Source organism: Vitis vinifera, chromosome 14 (assembly GCF_030704535.1).
Source record: "Vitis vinifera cultivar Pinot Noir 40024 chromosome 14, ASM3070453v1".
NCBI lineage: Eukaryota > Viridiplantae > Streptophyta > Magnoliopsida > Vitales > Vitaceae > Vitis > Vitis vinifera.
The window spans coordinates 24,825,289-24,839,926 of record NC_081818.1 but is presented as its reverse complement, the minus strand read 5'-3'; the positions used below and the strand labels follow the sequence as shown (position 1 = coordinate 24,839,926).

At 35.3% G+C, this 14,638-nt stretch overlaps 1 protein-coding gene across 2 annotated transcripts; it reads right to left on the bottom strand.

The window, feature by feature from the left end:
* Positions 1-114: 114 nt before the first annotated feature.
* On the bottom strand, positions 115-13,238 carry LOC100248015 (uncharacterized). Of its 2 annotated transcripts, none has more exons than XM_010662380.3 (9): positions 12,895-13,238; positions 5,727-5,773; positions 4,042-5,337; positions 3,182-3,270; positions 1,976-2,078; positions 1,776-1,880; positions 1,285-1,396; positions 807-974; positions 115-591 (listed from the first exon to the last, which is right to left on the bottom strand). In XM_010662380.3, the coding sequence occupies exons 1-9, from the start codon at positions 13,106-13,108 to the stop codon at positions 437-439; spliced, it is 2,289 nt and encodes a 762-aa protein (XP_010660682.1). In that variant the 5' UTR covers positions 13,109-13,238; the 3' UTR covers positions 115-436. The 2 variants fall into 2 exon arrangements, with proteins under 2 accessions (XP_010660682.1, XP_002275712.2); XM_002275676.5 differs by having other exon boundaries at positions 798-974; positions 12,895-13,237.
* Positions 13,239-14,638: the final 1,400 nt, after the last annotated feature.

Sequence of the window (14,638 nt, the reverse complement as noted above, 5' to 3'; positions counted from 1 at the left end):
TGTTGAGGAATGAACTGTTAACTCTTTTTAACTCAACCAACAGACACATTTCGGCACCAACGGTGCGCTAACTGTGATGATGGTGATTTAGCCAGGATAGTGTGCTCCCTTCACTTGAAAAAAGGCCACATAACATTTCATGAGAACTACTTCCAACACAGTGCAATTGGGTTTACCAATGGAGGAAAATCACTCAAACCCAATTGGAAAATCTCCAATAAACAACTCCCTTCTAATTTGTATACACAAGATGCATTATTCTTCTATTCTTTTACATGTCTGCTGCAGGTAGTCATATACATTCACTAACGGTTCACGGAGCAAAAAGAGATATCTAATAAGAATAAACATGAGGCCATAGTCGAGCATTCGGTCCAAGCAGGATATCTAATAATAGGCAAGGGCATGTCAAAGTGGATAGCATTTTTTCTGGTTTTCAGTAGCGCCGACCACCAGCAGTTGACAAAAGAATTTGATTCGATTTCTTCCCCTTTTTCCCTGTGCCAATTGTCTTGGATGCATCCAAACTTTCAACAGATTTCCCTCTGGATATCACATTGGCAAACGATGGTGTCCCTGCATTTCTTGAACCTACAGAAATAGAAGTTCCGAATAAATTGAATTTTTAACTGCTACAATAGAGGAGGGACTGTAACATGCCATTTTTCATAATGTTTATTGTGATTCATGCATTTATTCAGCTATGAAGATATTGGGATATTTATGAGATATGATTGTACAAGCATGTGGTCTAATAGAAAGGAAGACAGCCTAATATTATTAGTCTTAGAGAATACCAGTCACACCAGAAGAATCGCTTGCCATACTGGTGCTATGCACGGAATGGACTTCCTCAATTTTCAAGCCTGGAGAATCATGCCCAGCTGCAAAGCCTAGTTTGGTGACATTTGAGAATAGTTTTCTTTCCCCAAATGTCGGAGGGCTTGTCGATGTCACCACAGGACTTCCCAAAGCTGAACAAGGGGGAATATGGAAATAAATCATTGCTCACCAGTAATCTTTGTCATAAAAAACCATATGATTACACTGTGTTAACTTCAATTAAAAAGAGAGAAATCCTACAAATAACACCACTACAAGAGTAGAATCATCTAAGAAATCAGCCAACATTATCCCAAAAAATTCAAGTTCGACAAAGACCTCCCAGGATATAGCCAGGCTCAGGGAAAACATTGCTTAAAGTACAAGCTATTTAAAATCTTGGGAGGCCCAGTGTAAATCTAGGTGCAGGCATGCCACATCCACAGAAGAGCACGCTATTACCTTCAAAATCATCTATGGAGAACGTAGGGGGGTACACATACTCTCCAAATCTGGATGGTATGGGCAAAGAATCTGTAGTGGTAGCTTCAGCCTTAAGTTTCTCCTTCGTATCCTGGAAATAAGAATTCTTTGTAATTTTAATTGCTTTCCTCACAGACATCATTTCTGTTATGACTTTACACGAGAAACAGAGAGAATAAATTTAAGAGCAAATAAAACAAAGGGGAAAAAAAAGGGGTAAAACCCAGGAGGTTTTTGAGAATAAAAAGGCCTCCCAAAAGGCAAATCTGAACCAGCACCATCCACCCAACCATTCAACTTTTCATGTGATAGTGATGAATAACTAACTGTTTTGGCCCAATGATTAAAAAATCTGGAATTACAAGTGTAAAATTGCTTTGGCTACATGACAAGTAAAAGAACTGCTGCTCATTGAATTTGTATCAAGTGTACAGCCTTTAATCTATATAATACAGCTCATGTGGCATTACCTTCCTGGCAAGTTTCTTCCTCTGCCTCTCACGCTTCTTGATTTCATCCATAAAAGGAAAAAAGGCACTAGGAGGCAGTACCTCACGAAGATCAATTTCACAAAGCTGAAAGTTTTAGCGGCTACCCATTAGAAACAATTGAGACCGCAATACATATTTAAAAAACCAGAAAGAAAGAAAGCAAAGAAGTTACTAGGTACCTGAAACGTTGTTGTTAAAGAAAAATGACTTAAGTAGCGATAGCGCCTCCTCATGGCCTCTGACTGAGTCACTGTCTCTAACTGTAAAATTCTTCCACTTATTCTGCAATTAATATATCTTAGTTGCCAAGAAAGGTCACCACCACAGCACAGAACTATGGAAAGTTTAAGGCATTCACGTTTTAGTACAATCTTGCATAAAACCAAGAGGATATAGTTGAATCATATGCTTACATGGTCATGTTTGGAAAAGATCATGAAATCTTATGGTGAATTATCATAATTCAATCTGTTAGAATGAATTAATGATTATGATATGAACTGTAACAACAGCATTTGGCACACACATAAATTCATTCCATAAGGTATTATGTAGCCAAAATACAACTAGTGGTACATTTATGAAAAAAAAAAACCCTTCCCATGGCAGCAACAAAAATGGCTTTAGCAATAGCAAACACTGTCAGACTGGGGTTCTGGCAATGGTGAGGATGATGGTGAGTGGCAAAGTTAGGTTGCAAAGGCAATGATAAGGTTGTTGAAGAGTTGGCAACAATAGGGGTGGAACCAGCAGTAATGGCATTAGGGTCAAGCCATGAATTGAGATGCAGTGATGGCAAAAACTGTAGTCTCGGATGCATTTAACTAAAAATAATGCATGATTGTAGTGGTATTCATGGTCTTTTTGGCAGTGGCCACAGCCATGACAAAAGCATAGTGGAAGGGGTGATTATTGATAGTGGCTATTGACAGAGGTTATGGTGAATATGATGCTAGCAGTGATGCATGATGGTTGTGAAAAGGTGGTGGCAGTGTTGACATAAAGTGGTGACTTAAAAGTATTGGAAGTGGAGTTTTGTTTGGCACTTGTTTCTCATCCAAGAAACAAAAAGATATTGGAAGTGATGTTGTTTGCAGCAGTGGCAGTAAAATGTTTACATTAAAGTTACAGACTATGATCAATAGAATTCTACCAAGCATTAAGAAGAATCAGCAAAAAGGAGGTATCCTTCCTTTAGCGGGAAATAGAATGTATAAATTGGTAGCATATACAGTGGCAATAAAATGTTTTCATTAATGTTACAGATAATGATTGGTAGAATTCTACCAAGCATTAAGAAGAATCAGCAAAAGGTAAATATCCTTCCTTTAGCAGGAAATAGAATCTATAAATTGGTAGCAAATACAGTTAGTATTCTCTCAAACCTGTTGGGGAGAAATGCATAGCCTCCATAATGGTGTAAAAGACACTTCATATTTAAAGGATGAAGAATGAGGTGCTGACCATCTACTGCCTGAAATAGAAAAACAAGCAGAGCATAACTATGACTCAACAAGATCTCATTATTTGAATAAAAACATAAATATAGCATATGAAAATAACAGACTATAGGGGAATTGAGAAGGGCATGAACAGGGACCAGCTTAGAATATCTCGTGCATTTAACATACAACATAAGATCATTGATTAAATTTGGTGGTGCATGTCACTATAGGATAATATCTTCTTAGCTACTACTCTCGTCATTTAATTTTGGAAGAATACAAGATGCAATTAAGATACACCCATTTACAAGTAGCACGTAATTTATTTACATAGAATTCACAATTACCAAAGAACCTTCCTTGTCCTTTTCAATTAAGAGCTTTCAGCAGCAGAGGAGTCCATTAAATTGGCTAGTAAATGATAACAGTAGCATTTATTTAAACTGGTTACACCATTTTTTTATAGGAGCCCTTGCAAGCAGTTAAGCTTTCATGCATGAAAGAGAACCTGTTACAACAAGCACTCACTGGAAACAAATATCTAGTGTTGTGCAGCTAGTTTACTTAAAGATCATGACATAACCTCTAAGAGAGCACTTAAGAAAAACTTTTTTAGGAAATAGCATATTGATAAACATGCAAATGGAGCATATTGTCTAGATTCACAGAAATATGTCCCATAGCTTGAATCCACTCCCTCATCTGACTGATGGATCCAAATTTTCATTCACTTAAATGCTAAAAGGACAGAGAGAAAGAGGACAAAGAAAAGGAAAAACTATTGTTTCCATATCCAGTACCTGGTAGAAATTGTACGAGTCATCATCCTTTAGATCTCTAGAACCACTTGAGTGCCTTTGCAAGCTCTTGTTTTCATCATAGGAAGAAGATAAAGCTCTGCATTGGCCTTCTAGTGTTTCACCCATATCAGCAGTCTGAACCAAACATTCCCCTCCATCTAATTTATCTGGTGTTAAGTTACCCAACCACTTACTTTTGTCATCTACATCAGAAGATGGTGATCCATATTTGAATCCACATGCTTCATAATCAGAACAAGCAACATTTGTGGTGGATGGGATTACATGAGATCCTGACTGACAATCAGTATATTTAACAGATATAGTGCTCTTACAGGTCCCATGCTCATTCCAGTACTTCTTTCTCTGTTCTAATTGTTCCACTGCGGCACAAACATATGGAAGCTTCTCCAAATCATCAACAAGCCCCGAATCTGCTCTGACCAACCAACTGTCCAGATCTGATATGGCTTCTCTAACAGACAAATCCACATCTGACGTGAATATGAATTTCGAAAAGGAATCATGGACTTCACTGTTACATGGCATTACATCTGTCTCTTGTTTATTTTTCTCAGACAGAGTAAATGAATCTTTTTGCCGGGTTAGAAGCATAAACTCTGCAGTATCACCAACACAATACTGTTTAACATTCTCAATATAGAGGGTGTACAAATCCTTTGGAGATATCATCACAAAACATAGGGGGCATTTCTTCCAACAGTCACCTTTATGATCCTCCTTACCCATTAATAAGTATCGCAGAATACATGGGAAACAAAAAATATGTCCACATGAGGTTATCTGTGGGCATAGGGGACATTCCAAACAAATGGGACACTGCACAGGCAACGGAGTGGAATACCTAACACAAATGATATCATCCCACTGTAACATTTTATCTGGATCCATCAACTCTGGTACCTGGTTTCCTGTATCTAAGACAACAAACCTGTAATTTGCTTGGAGGAATAGATCTTTGTTGTATGGCTTTATCTTCTGCTGTCGTCTTGGAGGTGGAGCCCTTGGTTGAGGACGAGAAATAGGGTCATAATGAAAATTCAGTAAGTGGTTACCATTCATCTGGGTTTTTCTTCCTGCAGAATGAGTTGTGCTTCCATGAAAATTGATAGACCCACTAGCTTGTTGGCTGCGAGGAGAAATAGTGGGTCCAGACAGTTTCCCTCTGGATTGAGTAGATTCAGACCCTCGACCAACTGAGCGAGACTGTGACCGTGTACCAGTGTTTTGGTGAGGCAAACTCTTCTTACTATTTTGGACACCTAATTCAGTCACCTGGATAGAAGGGAAAAAGGCAAAACCAAAAGCTTTGGTTAATAATCAAATAAAGCATCAACAGAATTCGATATCAGAATAGAGATCTAAGAAGTGAGCTACACAATCAGTTTCCAAAATAGCTACCAAGTTAAATAAGATACTGCATTTTGACCTGTACCCTATTCATAGTCTTTTTCCTTTCCCTTAGCAGCACTAGGTACAATCAATCAGATTCCAAATTTCAAGACAAACAATTTAATTCCACCAGAATAATCAACCATCTCATTCTGTAAATAAAAATGAAGAAGACCAACTTGTCATGGTCACAATCTATGCTCATGCCGTTTAAACATGCATTGAAAGATCAAACTTCTTAGAAGAGGAACATTGAACATTAAAAAATGTACCTTTTTGGAAGATCCACCAGAATCTGCTGCAGCTGGAGCCAAAGAACCTATCAAAAACAATTAAGCATAAATGAATATTTTTTAATTCTCATGATAATGGCAACACATAAGACAAGAAATCAATCACCAAGAAGCTGTTAACACTGACATAGACTCAACCAAATGATAAAAGTAAAAACATCTCCTAGCTATGTTTAATATTACAAGCTTGAAATAAGCTAGAGCTACACCCTCATCCAGGCAACTCAGTGAAGTACTCGAGTCATCAAACAGGAGGTTCCTCATCTCCTCCCAGGAGGATGGTTGCCCTCCCAAAGGTGTACTGCACCAACATTCCAAGATACTCCTCGACAACTCTCCACATGGACTGAAAATTAAGTCATTTGGCACTTCTGAATACACTTCTTCAATTGCCATAGTTGCCTACTTTGAGTCAGATTCAGCTATCAGCTTCCTAATCCCAGCTGTTTGGCCAACAAAAGACCCTCCCTGACACTCCATACCTCAGCAATAAAGCTACTTATTTTCCTTGTTTCCCCTATAACACTGCACCCATCTTCGATGTTCATCCTTGTCGGCCCCTAAATGCCTGCATGAATGTATTATCATGTTTCAAGCACCAGTCTCTCTTAAGCTTCAACCATTCACTATTTATCCGGATTCAGTGAATGCCGGGATAGTCTTTAAATTCCCTTCAGAATATTGACATGTCTGCAATAAGTTAGCTGAAAGCCACTTTAATCTTAACTATTTCCTTGTTTCACTACCACCCTTTTTTTTCCTTTCAATTATCAGAAATAATAAAATATTTGGGTGATGGTAAAACAGGGAAATTTTACTACCACTCAAATATGCTGTTGAGCTATTACAAATGTTCTTTTGTTGGCAAACAAAAAACATGAATTAGCATGCTCCTCAAAAGGGGTGCAACCCTAGCACAGAGGAAGTATTCAAGGTGCACCAAGGCGAAGAAAGAAGATAGCGAATCAAAAACCACCAAAGACTACTCAGCATACAAACCTCACAACCCCTATAACAGCTCAGCCATGGGAGCAAATTCTCAGGAAGAGGTCTTCCACTGCTAATAGAGTGCTACATAAACCTTCACAATTCTCCTATTCCTCATTTTCCATTTAATCCAACATAAAGGATAAACGGGTCATCTCCAACAAGAAGGATAAACAGGTCATCTCCAAACCATCTTTTGATTAACCCAAAAAAAACTACCATACCACCTAGGAAGGATAAATGGGTCATCTCCAACAAGAGGTCTTCCACTGCTAATAGAGTGCTACATGAACCTTCACAATTCTCCTATTCCTCATTTTCCATTTAATCCAGCATAAAGGATAAATGGGTCATCTCCAACAAGAAGGATAAACAGGTCATCTCCAACCCATCTTTTGATTTTAACCCAAAAAAAACTACAATACCACCCAGGAAGGATATCACTAGTATTCCTCAGAAGGATCCAGGCAAGCCCAAATAAGAAAATTACCATAACTCAAAAATTGGATGATAGCTAACAATGAACAAGATTTTTTTTTTTAATAGGCAAGCAAAAAATACAGATTAAGGGTCAATTATCAACAAAGGGGGCACAATCCTAGTACATCAAGAGCATACAAAATGCAAACATGCAAAAAAACAAAACAAAACAAAAACAAAACAAGAGGAAAAAAAACCCTGCACAATACATACATGGTACAAATCCTCCATGAAATCCATAAGGGAAGGTTTAGCCCCCTAAGGGATTTCATAATGAATACAATGTTTGCAAAGACAATACTTTTCATTGAAATCCAGCCTCTTCTCATTTGAAGATCCATCGTGAGAATCTTACCCCAAGCATAGGTTTAAAAGAAGCAAGGTGCACCCAAGGCACAAAAGTCTCCTTAGGATTAAGAGCAAGGTGCAACACAAGACGCACACCTAAGCAAAGCGAAACACGACATAGGATGCCTATCAATTTTATAAAATATGAACCAAAATCCAATGCAAGTAACAAAAAAATTAAAATTCCAAACATTAAAAAGAACCATTCAACAAAAAAGTAATGAAATTATATGAATCTCAATGTGCAATTGAAATTTTAAGAATAGAAGTGTTTTAAAAGGAAAAGTAAAGCAGATGAGATGTGCCTCTCCAACAAGAAGCATGTTTTGGCAAGCAGATGCTATAACTAGGGAGTGATTGCACCTTAACCCTAGCTAGGCACACTTCAAGCTTGCCTTTAACAACTATGACCCCAAGCCATCTCCCATGCAAGGAAACTATCCTTAGATGACACCTTAGAGGCCCAAATCTCTCTGCCTAGAAAATGCAAGCACTTTCTAGGCATAAAAGCTTGTAATAGGACTTCACTAAGAAGATACCCTTCCTAAAAGCATTGGTATCAATATTAGCAGACCCATATACAATCTGGAAAAGTTCATGGTTTGAAATTGAGCAAAATTTAGTGTTAGGAACTTTGGTTCAGCTGGAACATTAAGAGTGCATTTGTTTAGTTGGGATGGAATGGCGAAATGGAAATATCATTCCACTAGTGAGTCATTCCAACATTTGGTTGATGCAATAGCCTAGAATGGGAATAAATTTTCATTCCCATTAGACATCAACTCTTCAATTAGTCATCCTTCTATACTCTCCAATTATTCCAATTCCCATCCAAATGAAAACAAAAAACAAAATTTTGATTTATATTACTTTTTTGGTTTTTATATTATATGAATGAATGAGAAATAGGAGACTTTTGTTTGAGTTCTAAGAAATGAAGGAAAACAAAATGAACTCTTAATTCTTTTTTTAATTTCATCTATTATTTTAGTTGAAAAGATGGATACTTTCTATTTAAATTGTTGAGACAAATGAGAAAAAAGAAGAAAAATTTTGATTTTTCCGTTTCCCATTTCACATGCATAGATTTGCATGACGAAAAATAAAGATTTTCTATTTGGTTGTTGAGCAACAAGAAAAAGAAAAAAAAAAAAAACTTTTTTTATGTCATGTCTTATATGATCCTGAATAATAAAAAACAAAAAATTGTTTAATTTCCAAAAAAGAATGAAGGAATGGAAGAAAAAAATGATTATTGCACACATATTGTGTTATTTGGTTAATAACAAAATAAAGATATTTTATTTGATTGCCAAAGAAGTGGAATAAATGCTGAAGAAAGGTGCTACTAAAAAGGTCTTTTCTAAAGTCATTCCTACTACTCTCAAATGGAAATTGCAAGTCATTCCCATTTTTTGGTTCCTAGTGCATCTAAACATGGGACTGGACTTTGAAAAAGTTACTCCCATTCTCTGAAACTCGGAATCGGAATGAAATATGCATTTTCAATCTCTTATTCCTATCAGCCAAAGGAGGCCTAATATAAGGAACCCATATAGCTCCACTACTGATCCATGTGTAATGCCTGCCTGCCAAATTCAGCAACATAACTTTTAAATTAAACAGTTGAATTTGGACCTTTCAATAAATGAACTTGAGAATTTCTCCGTGGACACAATTATGATTGCACGACAACGAATTTTTTCAGGTTCACTACTACAAGGCACATTTGTACGAACCTATAAGCGAGCACAAGGGCAAGTGCTGGGTATTGGCATGTGTCTACATGTCAAATTTGTCAAACCCAAATCCTAGGACAATCACATGGCTAAATAATGTCCTTTTTGGTCATGCAATTTGGGATCCTCATTTTGGTCAACTGGTCATGGAGTCTTTTACTTGAGGGGGTTATATATCTTATGCCACATTGAAAAATATACCAAAAGATAACATATCTAACATGAGTACAAGGTAACTTAAAGTGAAACAAGATACTTTTATGCTTTATTTATTTTTTTCTTTTACTGGATACTCCTATTGGACATATATCTAACCAATGGGCATGTCAGACACATCCCACGGCCAACTTTTTCCTTGAGGCAAAAAATCCATTAAATTTTTTCCAAATAACAGTAATTTGACTTGTAGAGACATTTGCATATAAGATCAAAAATGGGCAAAAACACATTGGAAGAAGAGGACCCACCTAGGAATTTTTTTTTTAATTTGGAAATTTTTTAATGATAACTTGCCAGAGCTTTTCAATATAGAGCAATAGAAAGAAGGATGGTAACTAACTGCCCAATCTAAGTCAAAGAGTTTTAAAATTCTTCAATATATTTGCAATTTTGGGCAATAGAAAAATAAGGGGTGAAAAAACCAAATGTTGAAAAAATTCAAGACCTCTTAAGGTGCTTGGTTCATCAACGTCTAAAATTGGAATGGATTCATATTTTCGAAAATAAATTCCAAAAATTGTAATGGGTATGAGATTTCCATTCTAACATTAGGTTAGCTGGGAATTTGAAATTCCTGTTAAATTTTATTTTAATTGTAACATTTGATTTTCTTAGGAATTACTTTGGATAAATATAATTTTTCTTTTCAGGGGAATCAAACTTGGAATTCTAAAATCTTCACCCAATCTCATCACTTCAACCAAACTCCCATCTCCTTCTCTTTTCCCCTCAACCCTGACCCTCCTTTGCCATTTCAACCAGAACTGAGGGTCATCCTCTTCTTTTTATTTTTATTTTTTGCTATTATGCTAAACCAAACCTGAGACCTCCCTGCCACTTGAGACAAGCCTCAAGGGAAACTCCCAATTAACTCTTCCTCTTGATAGGTAACATTTTCTTCTTCCCCTATTTGGGAGAACGAAACTTGAAACTCTCCACATCCCTATCCCATCCCTTGCCACTTTAGTCCAACCTCACAAGCATCTCCTTCTCTTTTTTATTTTAGTTATACTTTTAACGCTATTGGTGGACACTTTAACCCAAAACCTCCCTACCACTTAGTTGAGTGTCAAGAGTAATTTCAAATTAATCCTCCCATTATCCATTTTTGGAAATATGGCCCTCATTAGCATGGCTAGCCTCTCACACAATAATAGTCATTGGTTTCTCCCTTAAATAAAGCTCCATCCATGCAACCTAACTAGTTCTTCAAGCAAGGAGGAATTATTATTTTTTTATAGGCAAGAAAGAATATTATTAACATTGCGTAATAAAAAAAGGGGGCACTAAAGTACATGTGCAGTATGTAGAGGTGCCAAAAATGCAATGAGATGAAGAGATTAACAAAAGAACACCTTTCTCACATCAAAAGAGTCCAACCCATCAAAAAAAATTTCAATAGACATATAGGTATAAACTAAAAATTTTCTAGCCCAAATCTAGAGAGAGCACAGGAAAGAGTTTTTGAGGGTTTTTCCTTTTTTTAAAAAAAAAAAAAGGCAAACAAGAATAAGTATTTATAAATAAAGCAGCTGAAAAAAGCGCAAAAAGATATACACAATCTATACATTTAGCACAAACAAGTCAACAAAAAGGAAGAAAGAAAAAAAAAAAAAAAAAAAACTCTCTCTCTCTTTACTTCGAACTCAACCAATTTGCAAAGCCTATCATAGACATAAAATGATCTTCTTCATACACGCTAGTACAATCAACAAATGCACATAAAGGAATATTAGATAGCTTGATCTGATTGTTCTACACCTTTTAAAGGCTTTTAATTTCTCAAATTTGTTAGTTAAACAAGGAGCAAATGCATTTGGTCTTCTTTGTTGGAGATTTTCTCCCCCCTTACGTGTCCAATGATGTTCTCCTATATATAAGAGTGTTTTTATGAGGAGGGGCTAGTTTTGATGGTTCTGTTTCTTGGGTGCTTACTACCTTCTTTTGTGCATCTTTGAAGGATTACTTATCCCTCTTGGGTTTCTTAGGAGAAAACCAGTCCCTGGAGATTGGATGTGTAGATCCTGATAATATTAAGTCTAAGTGGTGGATCATTCCTTCTCTTTGGCACATAGATCAGTCATCCAAGCAGAAAATTAGTTTGCTAAGCAAGGTGCCTCTGTGCTAGAGGAGTTTGTTGGGAATTTCATGCCTCCACAAAATGTATCTTCTTTTGGACTTTCCTTGTTGGGCTCTTTTTTCATTCTTGGATCCTTGGGTTTTAGGGTTCTTTCTTGTACTTCTCTATTTCAAGTACTTTGAAGTATGGAAAATCAGGCAAAACAAGGACTACCTCTAGTGTCTTATTCAACTCAGCTGAGAAGAGAACTGTCTTATTCAACACAGCAGAGAAGAGAACTAACCATCCACAAGCATTTTTAGTAAACATAGAACCATTTGAGGAGGCACACAACAGCTCCTTGAAATACTCCTTGGCTTTTAGCTGCTTTATATGTTACCAAAAAGAATAACAATTTCTGACACATTCAGGGCATCAATTTTCTTCTTGGATAATTTTTCTTTTTCTTTTCTTATTCTTTTTTTTTTTCCTGTCCCAAGAAAACGAGCACTTCACCAAAGAACTCCAATGCCCATCCTTCCAAAGTGCATTTTTATCGTGATCAATGAGCTCCCCTGGAGGTTGCTCTGAAACAGAAAGCAGTCTTCCTCTGAATACATTGAATGCAAGGTAAGAGCCTTCTCCTGTTCTTAAAAATGTTCACAATCACAGTCTGAATCCGTTCTCTTCCATTCTGATTCGATTCTCCCCCCACTTAACAACGTCCTAAATAGAGTCAGAAATAAGTCCAGTTAATGATACCTGGCTCTCCCCATCCTAGTGAGTGTTAACTGCACCAACCTTACAAACAATAAAATCCTATTGAACCAAATGATTCTTACCTAAAACGAATAAAGAAACATGATTGCATATAAAAAGAAACTATATATATTTTGAAACCAATTACAGAAGCTAAAATCAAGGAAATTTAGCAAGAAACTGATGCTACATTTTTCTGTTTAGAGAACTGTAAAAAAAAGAAATCAAAAGTTTCAATTCTTCGTTAACTGGGAATTTGAGAGAACAAAGCTCGATTAATTCAGCCTAATACAACTATTAGCAAATCCAAATCAAGTTTCTCAATTTTTTGGAAAAAAACAACGGGCAATATAATAGGAAATGACTACTTTTCTTTCTTTTTTATCCACTTCTGTAGAAATCAATCGGCAGGTACGAGATTCCTAAAAAAAAACCCGCCATTGCAGCAAGTAACTACAATGGCAGAATTGTAACTACTAAGAATTAATGTCAAAATTCTAGGGTTCCTATCACCATAGAAAACAAAGATCAAGTGAAAATTTTCAACTAAGACCACCTGAAACGTCTTCGGATGAAGCGACTGAAGATTCGGAGTCGGAGATGTGAAGCGATGCAAGGTTTTGCACGTGACTGGGGAGAGAGGGCGGAGATCGAGAGAGAGGTGAAGGGTGTGGTTGAAAGAGGATTCCATGATCGAGATTAGGGTTTTGAGAAGGAGCTGCCGAAGAAGACGATGTGGATCCTTGGTTTTGTGCGGGCAAGATGGACATGAAAGTTTGCGCAGGAACTTGGGGAACTCGGATTTCGTGTTTCAGCAACGACTCCTCTGAACTTCCGAACTCCTTTTTATGCCCAAAATCACCGTCCCCGTTACACTACTTCCAAGGGTATCTGGGCATCTAGACCGAACATCCACTTTTGACAATATAACATCTAGATGTTCACCTTATTTTCAAAAATGCCCTTCCCTTTAAAGGGTAAAAAAAAGAATTGAAATGGAGTCTAATAATTTTTTCCTAATTGGAATTGGATCCTCTTTCCCACTAGACATTGGGAATATATTGATTGATTGATTCTACACAGAACCATACGATTACGATTCATACAACTCCATATCCGCAATGAGTTTTGAACATTTTTTTAACTTTCATATAAAAAAATGAATTTATCTATTGAAAAAATTAATTTTATGCTAACAAAAAAAGAGAATTGGTCTTTTTGAAAAATGATTTCAATATTACAATAAAATATTGTGATAAAAAAATATTGTATTTTTTTTTTTCAAACAATTATTTTTTAATAATATTTATAAAAAAATCCGAAAATGATAGGGAATCAACAATATGAACATAATTTAGTGTTAGATTGGTGCCATCATAAGTTCGTATTCTGAACCATGTGATTTTAAGTATTGAAGTCTGTTTAATTAAGAGTGATTTTTAAGAAGTTAAAACCACTTAAAAGCCAATTTCAAAATCTTTTTGTAGCTAGCAAGTAATTTTGAAATAGATAGAAGGATGTTTGTTTCTTTTGTGTTTTTTTAAAAGCAATTTTCTTTTAGAATTTAAACCATTTAATTTTTTATGATTTTTAATAAACTTTTGATTGAGTAGAAAAAATCAAAATATTTATTTTTTTTTAAACAAAAAAAGTAATATATTAAAAATTTTTATTTTTTAATGTTTAATAAAAATAAAGTATTACAAAAATTGATAATTTAATACTTAATACTATTAAATATTATATTAAAATTTCATTTGAAATTAAAAGTATGTTTGGCACAATTATGAAAAATATTTTTAATATTTAAAAAATAAATATTTTAAAGTATTAGAAAAACCGAAAATATTTTTAAAAATCATTATCAAACACACTTTAAATAAAAAAAACAACCACCACAAAGTGTTTCCTAATACTTAAAAGCATTTTTTTATTAAAATAAAATAAAATTGACATTTAAAGGGTGTTTGATAATGATTTTAAGAAAAGTTTTTAATATTTCTAATACTTAAAATTTTTTATCTTTTAAATATTAAAAAAAATTAAAAACGCCTCATAAAATTATTATCAAACTCACTCCTAATATATTTTTAAAAATTTAAAGGATCACTGAAAATCATCACAAGAATCACTTTAAAAAGATTATTTAAAAAACAGCATTTTTATTAAGCAATATATCATCAAAAATATTATTAAAGCATTTTTCTAGTTATATCCCAGCAATAAGTGATCTTATTTAGAAGTACCCATAATGGAAAATGCTACTATCAAAAAGTGGCGCTGATAAAAGAGTCATAACC

Coding starts and splice junctions, on each gene's coding strand:
- LOC100248015 (XM_002275676.5), bottom strand. CDS start 13,108: ATGTCCATCTTGCCCGCACAAAACCAAGGATCCACATCGTCTTCTTCG. Junction 3,271..4,041: donor ACTCGTACAATTTCTACCAG/GTACTGGATATG, acceptor TTTCTATTTCAG/GCAGTAGATGGTCAGCACCT. Junction 975..1,284: donor CTCCATAGATGATTTTGAAG/GTAATAGCGTGC, acceptor CCCCTTGTTCAG/CTTTGGGAAGTCCTGTGGTG.